General features: G+C 46.1%; 1 protein-coding gene and 1 pseudogene across 3 annotated transcripts in view; one reads left to right on the plus strand and one right to left on the minus strand.

Moving 5' to 3' along the window:
• LOC146173932 (gamma-tubulin complex component 2-like) overlaps positions 1 to 12,485 on the plus strand; it is a 77,426-nt gene that overhangs the window by 31,671 nt on the left and 33,270 nt on the right. For all 3 annotated transcript variants that reach the window (XM_084583881.1, XM_084583883.1, XM_084583882.1), the window contains exons 10-15: positions 1,667 to 1,728; positions 2,632 to 2,674; positions 4,512 to 4,583; positions 7,138 to 7,199; positions 7,893 to 8,005; positions 10,731 to 10,887. In XM_084583881.1, coding sequence (XP_084440007.1) covers positions 1,667 to 1,728; positions 2,632 to 2,674; positions 4,512 to 4,583; positions 7,138 to 7,199; positions 7,893 to 8,005; positions 10,731 to 10,887 — 509 coding nt within the window. The remainder of the gene's footprint in view (positions 1 to 1,666; positions 1,729 to 2,631; positions 2,675 to 4,511; positions 4,584 to 7,137; positions 7,200 to 7,892; positions 8,006 to 10,730; positions 10,888 to 12,485) is intronic.
• Positions 5,458 to 6,707, minus strand: LOC146173933 (zinc finger BED domain-containing protein 4-like; annotated as a pseudogene).

The raw sequence follows: 12,485 nt of genomic DNA on the forward strand, positions 1-12,485 counted from the left end.
CGCTGGCGGTAACATCCTAGGAAGTCAGCAGCGACTAGCAGAGACAAGACGATACAACACTGGACGATGCACTCACGACAAGGACACACAAAAAAGAAAAATGGTGATGCAGAGTGGGCTTTTTCCTGCAGCGCTTTTCAGCCAGTCTTGCGTTTCTTTTTTTTTCTCTCTCTGACAGGGCACGAAGCTCTGCCTGAAACGCGCTCGGTTCCTAACAAACTACGCTGCCAAAGACGCTAGCAGATGACGTCATATTTACGCGCTGGTGCATTTTACACGCGCTTTCGAGCAGCCCCTTTTCGCAAGGAGGCCGCGAACGCTTGCCAGCCAAGACCGCTCACACGTGATCATTACGTGCTTTCCTGCTTGGCTGGAAACCGCGAGCACGGTGAACGCGAGCACCATGACTGCGAGCTGCATCAATCGAAAAAGCCTAGCAAAGGCAAGGGCGGACTCGTTTTTTTTTTACACGGAGAACAGTTAGCCAATGAGCGGGGCGGGACGTCACTTAAAAAAATCATGTGGGCATCTGAAAGAAAAAAAAGCAGACGACGGTGGGTGCAAGGAGGATGTGCAGTATGAGTGCCCCCCCCCCCCCACGCACTTTCAGCAGCCTGCGATTAAAAAAAATAAATGGCAGGATTGGGAAAGTCGCTCTTCAGCACCCAACTTCTGAAGAAAGACAAGATGGAGGCCCCACTCACCCGCGAGAATTCGTGAAAACATTTATAGAAGCGCACACGTGCTCGCAAAGTACTTCGTTTTTGAGGAAATTTTAATACATTAAGTCCTATGGGGGTTTCACGGTGAGTGCAAAATACTTCGTTGTGGTGAAAATTTCGTTGAAGCGGCATTCACTGTACCGGGATTCAACTGTAATCGTAAATTACGAAGGACACCTGAAATTTCTGAATTCACCGCAGTTTCATCACACTGCTTGCTTCATCACAATGTCTCACCACATGAATTGTGCTATGGAGCATCCTCAGAAAGCGGCAAGGCCATTTTGTGAAGATGGCCTTCCCAGACAGAACTGGGAAGCAGCGTCATTCTGATTTCGCTTTCACCTCAAATGCAAAAAACCGTTTTGTAGGTCTTTTGGTCAGTCCAATTTCCAGTAAACCAGTATACTAGCTAGCAGGTAGTTAGTGTAGCAAGTTCGTTATGTCAAGGTCAGTCACTGCAGCATGTTCGTTGCATGGAGTTTTCAATTATGCGCACTTTTCAGTGGGGCAGCCGTAGGGGAACTGAGGAAATTTTCAATATTGAGGAATTCACTGCATGATGGTTTGTCGCTGGAGGGATTAGCAGGGAACGTGTACCTATGTACAGGCAGTACCTGTACGTAGAGTTATTATTTGACACGAGGTCTGTCAGTTGTCATTCTTGATCTCCCGCAGTTCCCGAGTTTAAGTGACATGTGATGCCAGTCCTGTGGTGCGACTGTAGCGCACCCAGGTTAAAGAACACGAGACGGTGTAAATTCACCCGGTGTTTTTTACTGTGGCACCCCCCGGGGCCTGAATGTGTATATGAGAGGGTTTGGATATTGATAAGGTGTTACAGCTTTACTCATATTTTAGCAGGAATGGAGTTTTTTTGGGAAGAGTTCGTAGCTGGTGATCTCCTGGTCACGGTTTCCAGCCTCACAGGTTATTTTTTTCAGGGTGACTGCCACGGTGGCAAAACACTCGGTGTGTTGCACGAGCAAGCCACATCACTGACGGGGTGAGTTCTGACTGTTTTTCTGCTCTCTCTGAGTTTCCCTTCAGGAGCCATTCATTACACAGGTCATAAATATGGGCTAAAGTGTGGGAGGTCCTTGTTAAAGGCACATGTCTTATTGGAAATGCCTGCCTTCAGCTTCTACTAAGCCTTGTCTATGGACAGCTGGCACCACAGTGCTCACATTTCATTCTGAACTCCTGAATAAATGCGCATATGTGGCTCTAAATGATATTAAAGTTTAGTACGTGACAATAAAGTTTTGGGCTCTCTGCTTAAGTTAAACCTGGTTATACGGAAACTGGAAAAAAAAAGTCCAAAATGTTTCGTTTCCACTGGGTTGTCGATGCATAGTTTTTGCACGAAGGCCAGAAAGACCAGTGTGGAAGGGAAACTAAGGAGTTTACGGGGTTGGAATCGCTGAAATTATTTCCAGCAACCCCTCATTATCCAAAGGCAGAAACATTTTATGATAGCACTCACCACGCAACATTGATGCGAATGGGGCGTTGTTAATTGGGGAAGCGGAGGTGGGGGGGTCAGAGAGCGGCAGTCTAGAGTACAGTGCACACGGTCATTTTGATGCTGCTGCGGCTAGAGCTTGACCGGCCATGGGGGCGATGTACGTCGTCATGCATTTTGCCGCTTTCAGTCACGCCTGCCACTGTTGCCCCGGGAGAGGGCTTCTGCCAAATTATCAGTACCTCAGCAGTGCAGTTCTCGAATACTACACACGCTTCAAAGGGATGACATTGGAGAATGGAAAAGCATTGTAATATACCAAGGAATTTGTTTTGTCCATTGTCGGGTGTCATGTTTTGGGGCCGCGTGGTACTGTCAGTGAAGAATTTCTCAAACAGACCTGCCCTTTTTTTGCATTGATTGTCGCTCTCTGTTCATCTGCAGGGATACAAAGGCAAAGGAAGTCTGCCTCTACCTGACCAAAAAAGTGAGTACTTGTAAGCTTTTGTTGAAGGTTTTAAATTGTTGAGGTTTATGAGTGATGGTCTTAATAGTTTATCACAGTTTTGTTCTCGATTAATTTCTGTTCAGCATCCGTTGCAAAACTGGAAATGTAGGTAGGAGTGTACGAATGTTTGACGTTTCAAATACTAATCGCTTGACATGTGGGTCATATCTGATTTGAGAATACAGTCGAACCCGGATATATTGAACTGGAAGGGGATCGTGAAATAGTTCGATATATCAATAATTCGATATACAGAATCGGCTTGTGACGGCACTTACGATGCAGAAAAACGATACTGTATTTGTCGCGTAATCAACCCACTCGCATAATGAACCCATCTTTCACTTTTGTACCCGAGAATTTTGAAAAAAAAAAAGCCTTAAGGCCAGCTCGCTCACATGCAAGCTATTTTGCGATCTCGGTGACGAGCGGCAGCGACAGAGCGAAAAATTTCCAACTTGTTGGAACTGCGTCCCTTTCCCCGCTCGAGCCACCACGGCAGCTCAAAACTGTGAAACTGAAAGTTGAGCTAGTTGGTGCATAATTTTTTTAGCGCTGTTCCCGTCTACTCGCTCATCCTACATTTGTTGCGCTGTATGTCTAAAAAAAAAAAAAAACTCAAACCAAGGTTTTTGTGTCGCCGTGGCAGAAATGTCGATGGTGCGCGCCACTCCGTTTCGGTCGTGTCATCCATAGCTCATTTCTTGGCAGCGTGCTAAGATGCTGCGCAGCGATAACGTCATGGAGTGTTTGTCTTTTGATAGCTCCTGCAGTGGCGGGGAGCGAACTTGGCAGAGTGCCCCTGATGGCTTGATCGCACAAGCCTGGTTCGATTTATCACGCCGCACTTGGGGCGGGCGTAGTCCACTGCCACAAAATCATTGGAAAGCGTGATAGCTGCAAATGCTCTGCGAGTGGGTTGAGTATGTGCGAGATAGGTTGATTAAATTATGCAAGTGGGTTGATTACGTGACAAATACGGTATCATTTTTTACGATCGTAAGCGGTGTCTGAAGTCGATTTTTCTATATCGAATTATCGATATATCGAACTTCGAGTTCGATATATCCGAGTTCGACTGTATTTTCGACGCGGAGTGTGGCGACTACGCCGACGGCTTTTCGACCGAACGAGCTGCATAAGCTATGGCTAAGAGAAAGACTCTTAGGGCATGTTTGCCTCGTATGTAATAGTCAGGGAAATTTTGTAAATTACAACATGACTAATTTTCCTTGGTGGTGAGGTATGAGGGATGAGCAGTGAGTTCACGTAAGGCGCAGGGAACAGTAGTGCTGTTGCATGTGTGTGCGCTGACCAGCCAACCACAACCAACGTGATGGTGGTGCAGCTTTGGGAAAACTGACGCGTGCGGAGGTCAGTTGGTTTGATGGGTTTATTAGCCGTGGTGTCCAGGTTCGATCAGAGCTGGAGCAGCTTTGTTTTGAAGGGGTTGAACGGCAAGGTTCCCGTCTTCTTGCAATATCAGTGCATGATAGGAACCCCAGGTTGCAAAACTCAACTGGACCCCTTCACTATGGTGTCCTTTATGGCCAAAATTGTCCATGGACTTTGAACCCCCATAGTTCATACTCTCTTGCATGTAGGCCTAGTTTATTTTTGCATTTTTTCTTTTTCTTTTTTTTTTTTTATAGAACCTTGCACCTAGAAATATCATCGGGCCGTCTTTACCTTTCTAGGAGAAAGTAGCAGCGGCAGATGCAATCCATGTTTGATGTGGTTTTGATGTGAGACACCAAGCATGTGTCTGCTTTCATTCTCTGTATCTGTTATTGAAAAGTTGTTCTTGACTGCGTAGGCTGCGGTGCCCTACTTTGCCATGCTTGAGAGTTGGGTCTACAGGGGACGCATCGAAGACCCTTTCAAAGAGGTGAGTCGCTTTATTATTTGTTTTGAATTTGTGATTCTTGCTCATAACATGTTATTTAAATCGTGTGAAACTTTCAGCGGGTTCATATTTATTTAAATTTACTTATATTTATATTTCACGATCAGATTCATTTATATATACCTATCTGTACAGTCGTGCTTTCTAGGGGTGTGCGAATAGTGGTTTTTTGATTCGAAGCGAATAGTGATTTTCTTCGAATAATTTCGAAGCGAATAGTTTGAGTAGTACTTCTGGCACTAAAAAGAGGCTGAATCACAGTAGGCATTTCCAAAACCATTTATTTTCCCAATACACGATGCCATTACATACTGCACTGAGGCTTTATTTAAAACCACACTTCAAAATTTTAAGAAAGCACCTAAAGTGAGTGATGAACAATTTTTGCTGGCTTGGTAATAAAACGTTATACCACATAAAGATACTGCTGGCTCTCTAATAAGAAATTCGAGATAAAATTTAAAAAAATGAGAGTATAACAGAACGGTGCCAGTAGTACAACCAATAACTGAGACTATAGTAGTAACTGCACTACACTGCAGCAAGAGCACTAAGAACAGTAAAGAAAAAAAAGACATTCTGCACTTCTGGTGACAGCTGCCATTTACAGCCCAGCATACTCAAATCTAAATGTTATCGTGCAGAAACACAAGCTGTTCTACATGACGGGTGAGCAGGTTCTCTCTCTGACAGCGCACAATGTTTCCTGCAGCTGAAAACAGCCTTTCGCTGGTAGTCTGTGTTGCTGGGATTTAAAGATATTTGCGTGCAAGTGGTGCTATGGATGGGTACAGATGGCTGCCGTTGGTTCTCCACCATGCCAAAGGGTCTTCAGACTGCGGAAGAAGGGGGCTTTTCAAGTACTCGGCGACTTATTCTTCACTGTATGGTGTGGTCGGCGGCTCTTATCGGAACTAAATTTGTCAAAGGCGCACCACACAGAGTCACCCGAAGTGGAAAGTCTTGGAGATGCGCAGACTCCGCTTGGAACCTCAGCATGCAGATGCACTAGCACCGTCTCTCCTGCTGCTTTCACAAGGAGATCAAGCGCCCATTTCTTTTCAGCTTCGGTAGTGTAGCATGCATCTTTGTACCTAGGGTCAGCCAACATGGCTAATGCTGGAAGCTGAGGCATCTTGATGTCAGGAAATCTAGACTTGATGCTCTTTAGTAGGCTGTATGCAATTGATGCTGCATCATAATCATTCAAATGCTGTGCAAGAACGATCCTTGTGCATTCAAGCAGCGGGATAACTTGTGAGAGAGTTGGGTAGCTATCCCCAGAGAGTTCAGTTGTGGCCTGATCAAGCGGCTGCAGGACCTTTACTGATGCTGCTAGTAGCTTCCACTCTTGTGCGGTGAGATTTTCAACCACGTCACATTCTGAAAGTTCCACAGTAATAGGGGCACGAAGTCTTAGAAGTCAGGCCAACATGGCATGCTCGCTGTTCCAACGTGTCGGTACGTCCTGCACTACTTCAAGACAATCCAAAAGCATGCTTTTCTGAATTTCATTAAGGCGTGCTCGAGCCTTGGCACTTCGCTTATACCGACCTACTATTGACTTTGCTTTTGCACTAAGCTGTGCAAGCCCCGCCACATCTTTTTTGACATCATTGATGCATAACTGAAGCGTGTGGCCGAAACACAGCACTCCCTGCCACGACGATCGCGCAACCGCCGAAACAAAGTTTCTCCCGTTGTCAGTGACCACAAAGGTCGGCACCGTTCCTTCAGATGGAAGTTCCCACTCCTCTATTACAGTTCCGATGAACTCCGCCAAGTTCTTGGCAGTGTGAGCACCCGCCAATTCGGTACAGGCCAGTGCATGTAATGTTGCACAAATGCCTTATCCATCACATGGCAAGTGAAACTTACATAGCGGTCGTTCGCTCGCGATGTCCAACCATCAATTGTGATAGAGAAGGACTCCACTCCGCTTGCGAAAACCTCTGCAAGCTTCGTTTGCACCTCTTCTTTTTTCGATCTGTCCTGTCGGATAATCTTTTCCGCAACTCTTGAAAAAGAAAAAAAGGAGGGGGGCCGACGAATTTTCGGGCGAACGACCTGTATACGCTTTCGCGTAAAAAGCCATATATGCGGCATTACTCGAAACCGAAACCACACAAAGCAAGCGGGCGAGCGTCCCAGAAACACAATTCGCGCGAGACGAATACTTTGAAATTTCTAATACCGAGAATTCGGTTCGAAGCGAATATCGAATGCTGTGCTATTCGATCGAATATTCGAAATTATCAAATATTCGCACACCCCTAGTGTTTTCATGATAATGAAATTCTTGCGGAAGCGAAAAACTTTTATTGTTCCCAGCAGCTTTGTTACTGCAGTGCTCAATGGTGTTTCCACGGTTACACACCTTGATGATGCTGTCTTCCGTGCCTTTTGTGTGCTCGACTTTTTTCAGTGTCGGAGAAAAAAAGGGGAGAGGGGGAGGTAGTGTGGCAGAAGTTTAATGTTTTTGTCCTTAATTGTCCTGTCATCTAAAAGAAAACTTTTTTCTCACTGCCAACTTCAGTTCCTCGTGGGAGACAAAACCCTGATAAAGAAGGAGGACATGTCCATCGACAGCAGCGACAAGTATCCTTTTCCTGCTAACTCTCTTTTAAATAGAGTGTCCACATTTGTGAGTTGGGAAGGGCATGTATAATAGGCTGCCACTGGCTTAAAAAACTTCGTCAACATGATCCATGGAGTAGAGCGTACATTAGCATTACAGACCTCATCACAACAGACCAGTGTTAACCAGAGGGGATGTTGGAAAGAGGTTATTGCTCTGAACACTGTCAAGCTGACATTTGGACCTTTGATAGTAGAGGGTGTGCTAATGATGGCACACTCCCTGTTGTTGACCATCGGTGTGCTTGTAGCAGAAATGAAAATTTTAAAGAATGCTAATGATAAGGAAAGCAAAGCATATCTCAATTGCTACTCAGACGGTGTAATGAATTCAGGGGAGGATGCGTTGCCTGCCTAATCTTGCCTGTATCACTTTCTTCTTGTAATGAACCTTCAGCTTATGTCAAGTCCCATTGTAAGAGAAAACACATCATTTACATTCATTCAATGATTTCTAGCTATGTGAAGGAAAAAATTATTTTCCTTCACAGTTTTGCTCCGCGTAACACATGATACCCAAGAGACATTTTCACCTTCAGTGCAGTATTAAAGGCAGAGCTTAAGTGTTCCCCGTAATTTTTTACATCGCGTGGTGTATTAATTGTACCGTCCTTGGCTCTCCGTGTTTCCTCCTTGACCGACGTGCGACGCTAGCTACTGGAACAGCCGGTATACACTGATTCCTGACATGGTTCCCTGTTTTATGAAGACCATCAAGGACCGCATACTCGCCACAGGAAAATACCAGAATGTCATCCTCCAGTGCGGTGAGTTTGACCTTTGACCTCAAAGGCAGGGCACGCATGCGTCCCCCGTCAGGCCGCGGCCACTTTGCTTCTTGGGCTGTGTGATATTAGCCCTAGTCGCAAAAAGTACCAAAGTCAGAGTTTCGTTACAAACGGTCCTGTTGTGCATTGAGGATGCTTCACCGCAACGGTTCCCCTGAACTTGGCATACTCAATGAGCAGAGGAAGCGCGTGGATGAAAGAGAGAAAAATATGAGCAGGGCATTAGAACAGCGTGATGACGTCCAGGCATAAAACTAAAGCCAGGGAAGTGCGCTGCAGTGTCTCAAACAGCGTGACTGGCCGCATCAGTCACAGGAAGTGGCAAAACGGCTGCCACTCACCACGGAAAAAGCTCCGGTTGCATTCAGCCACCAGTTATACTTGAATAGTTTCCTGCTCATGCTTACCGCCTTGAAGTTGTGCTGGAATTGATGCTTTTCAGCTGCTTTTTAATGCTAGTTGTATGCCATTGCTTCTGAAGCATTTGTGGTGTGATCAAAGTGTGCTAGTAGTTTTTTCACGGTTTGCTCCTCCCTTTCTTTGGAGAGACTCAGATCCCTCCAAAAACGTGGGGATTTTGTGGTCATGAAGCAGGGGCAGATGGCGCTGGTAGTGCAACGAGATATATTTACGGAAATTACTGTGACAAACTACCGTATATTGCTGATTATAAGTCAACCGCCCAACTCGCGACCCTTTTTGGGCAAAGAAAAGCTACTTCGAATTTAGGTCGGCGCTGCTGCACCCTGTAGTCTTAGCTCGGCCAAAAAGTGTTTCAGAAGGCCGAGTCATAAAGAAACATTTATTCGTTCACGCGACTTCTCTGACTAGTCGTCGCTTGTGAGGACACAGTCGCGATCATCTTATGAGCCATTGCTGCCGCTGGTCGTTGGAAGGGGTGCCGAGGTGCCGCGCAAGAAAAACGCCACAGAGACCATGTCTGTTGGCAGTTCATATTAGGCATCTTTGACCCATTGCGCCACTTCACCATAAGATGCTTGCTGGTTGTGAACCCACTCTCGAACCGCCTCCTTAATGGCAGGATATTGTTCGGACTTCGGCCCGCAAAAAGCATGCAAAAACCTTGCTCCTTTGTTTTCTCTAGCCTCTCTTTCACTTTTCTGAGACGTCAAACTTCCGCCCCGCTGCGACGTTGTTTTCCAACTTGGTGTAGAGGATGACTTGCCGCAAGCCACGTTATACTGTTGCCGAGGTTGCGGCGGCATCTTGCAAGGCGTCCGTCGGGCAGCGACACAAACCACTTACACCGCTGTTAGCTGTAGGCGGTGCGACGGCCTACGTGCAGAAATGGCAAAAGGCACACAACAACGTTGCAACTTGCACGGCTGCACAACACTCGAAAATGCTCGGCTCTTGTGACTGGTCACGTATGGTCTAGTTTTGGGTTAGATTGGATTTGTAGCTATTCCATTTGTATCAAACATTGCCAGCCCGCCCGGCTTTGGCCGTCTTTCCGTGGAACGCCCGCGGTTTGTCGATAAGTTGCTATCGTATTAAAACAAACCTTTGGTGCATACCTCAATTAAATTGAAGTTTTTTTTAAGCAGATCTACTTTTGCACCGTGTCTGACAACTATTATGGAATTACGAGCGCACGGGACGTGATGTCATCCGCGACTCAGTCGAAATCACTTTTGACCCCGCATATAGGCAGACTTTAAGACTCCGCATATACGTAGACTCCGATTATAAGTCGACCCCTCAACTTTGGAAGGACATTTAAAAAAAATGTCGACTTATACGCGGCAATATACGGTAAGTCACTGACAAAGTCACTGTAACTTAATAACTATCGTACGTATACGATTGTGAGTTGATGGCTTCAAAAATCCAAAGCGGAGCAGTCAACTTACGATCGAAACCAATGCATAGACTGTCAGTCTTTGTCCTATTAGGGCCATTATTTCCTTAATTCCAAGTAGCTGCGGCCTCTGCAAGTCTAGCGCAACCTCGAACCCAGGGCTTGGCAGAAAAGAAGGAAACAAAAACCAAAAAAAAAACACCCTCTTCTGAGCTTGTGTGTTCTCACCCACCCTCTCCGTGTGATGGTCCCTCCCGTACCACCTCCCTGCACATGCAACTCACAACTATATACTGCCATCACCAGCCAAGGCAATGGGTCATATGCGAGGGGTACATATCTCAGTTGGTGCTGTTGACAGGTTTCCTCGTCAACCACTGTGTTTGGGCTGGCTCACTCCCTTGTATATTCACGTTGTGGCTGGGAAGCTATGACTTCTGGATATTTGGACGGTGACGTCAGTCAACGAGCCCCGCTTGTGCATTTAGGTGTAGTTAGTACGTGATGGCTCACATGGACGGCAAATTCGTGATGTTCGAAAGGGGTGTGATGGTGGTCACAATTCACGGTAACCAAAGAGGTAATGAGGGCGAAAATGGGCTGCAACCTTAGAGTGCTTTTCGAATGCAGAGTTGCCACTTGTATGCCTTTTCCTCTTTTTTTTGTAGTACATGCTTTTTGGCGCACTTACAAACATTCCGCTGGGACTGTGTTACTGCTTGGCGGTTTAACTGTACCGTGGGAGGCAGTTTTATATTGGGGGGAGAACAAAATACTAAAATAGTAGTGAGAAATGTCTGCATACTAGTTTGTGTTTGCCCTGTCTTGTTTTGGTTCATTGGCGTAAACGTCTCTAGTCTGAGTGCTGTGTTGTGCAATCAGGCCAGCGACCCACTTCGTGCGGTGGGGGAGACGACCGCTTGTGCTACTCCCCGAACGAGCGGGAGTACTCGGACAAAATTGACGAGGTGTACCACAAGGCCAGTCGCATGCTGCTCCACCTGCTCATGGACAAAGTGGATCTCATGGGACGCCTTAGGTGAGGAACTCTATCTCTCTCTCTCTCTTCGTGACGCTGCAAATTACTGGGGCATTTTTATTTCTATACATATTTTTCTCCTTTACTTCCTCAGGTGCTGCTTCGCACTTATAGAGAATTTTTTTTTCCTTTTTTGCCCAAGGGGGTTTATGTAGGTCTCTACGAGTAAGTCAGCTAAGCTATTGTAGAATATCTGGCAAGGGAATTTAAATATACTGTATATGCTTGTGTAACGGACGCATCCCCTAATTGGCAGCCAGTAGCTAAAAAAAAATTGCAAATATCCGTGGAAAAAAACTGCTTCATGCGTGCATAATTTTTTACGCATTAAAAATTGTCACGACCATAAACTTATCACCACATGCGCTGTGCTCAGCCTGGAATTCCGGACACACAGTCCATCAGCGACGCTAACTTTGCATGAGAAAAGGAAAATGAAAAGCCAGAATGGGGAGCAGATGTGTTGGATGCAGTGCAAGGAAACAATGCGAGTGGTGCGTTTTTTTACGGTGACACGCTGCCAACCAGGTTCGGACGTCAGCGAAATATCAGTCATGCAAGCACGCTGGCTTTCCTTTGTAGCTGTATGGCTTCACTTGGTTGGATGTGAATAAGTAATTACTCCCTTATTACAAATCTACTCGACCTTGGGGGATTCCCCTAAAATATTCGACCAAGTGCACTAGTTTCACCGGCGGCGCTATGCCTACAGTTCATCATAACGTGCTTGCATTGCACAGTACAACTTTCTTAATCATTTGTCTGAGGACGACACCCTGTCATTAAAATCAACAACATATAATTTATTTCCACAAGACTTTGACAGTAATGTGCGAGGCAGTGGCACCCTGGAGGCCACTCACACCGACAGTGGTCACGGCTTGCATATGGAGCACTGCTCCGAACTGTCAGCCAGGCTATCTCAAGCACCAGACCTTAAAGGGATCTTAACTTAGGATCACATGACATTTTCTAGTGAAGTGGTCAAGTAACATATCTTACTGTGGGTGGTAATTGCACAGATCGCATAGGAACGTGCCATATTGCCACATTTCTGGCCGTCCCTGTGGCGCAGTCACACATGCAGACTGCATTGCTTCATATATATGAGATAGAGGTGGACAAACGTGAACGGTAGATGACCGCCTTTATTACACCGGATGGTTTCTATGAATTTGTGCAAACGCTCGGCACCTGCAAACTTCTAGCAGATGATGGACTCCATGCTTTCTGACCTGAAATGGCAGCCGTGCTGGGTGTGCTTGGATGATGTTGGGGTTTTCTCTGACACTTTCGAAGAACACGTTTGGCACCTGTACGCTGTTTTCGAAGCCATTCGTTCAACCGCTCTTTCTCTTAGGCCAGAAAAGGGTCACTTTGCTTTCCAAGAGCTGAAATTTCTGGGCTACATTGTGAGCGCCAAAGGTGTTAGCCGCCATCGCTGCTTTCCCCATTTGAACCGACAAGCGAAGCATGTGTCGTTTTTGGGTCTTTGTGCGTATTATCGGTGCTTTGTGAAGAGTTTCTGACGGATCAGCAGAAAGACTCCGATATACTCTCTGCCACAGAGATGCAAATTATGAGCCCGGAGAACAAGT

The sequence above is a fragment of the Amblyomma maculatum genome, chromosome 11 (assembly GCF_055883805.1).
Source record: "Amblyomma maculatum isolate TAMU_Amacu chromosome 11, ASM5588380v1, whole genome shotgun sequence".
Classification (NCBI taxonomy): domain Eukaryota; kingdom Metazoa; phylum Arthropoda; class Arachnida; order Ixodida; family Ixodidae; genus Amblyomma; species Amblyomma maculatum.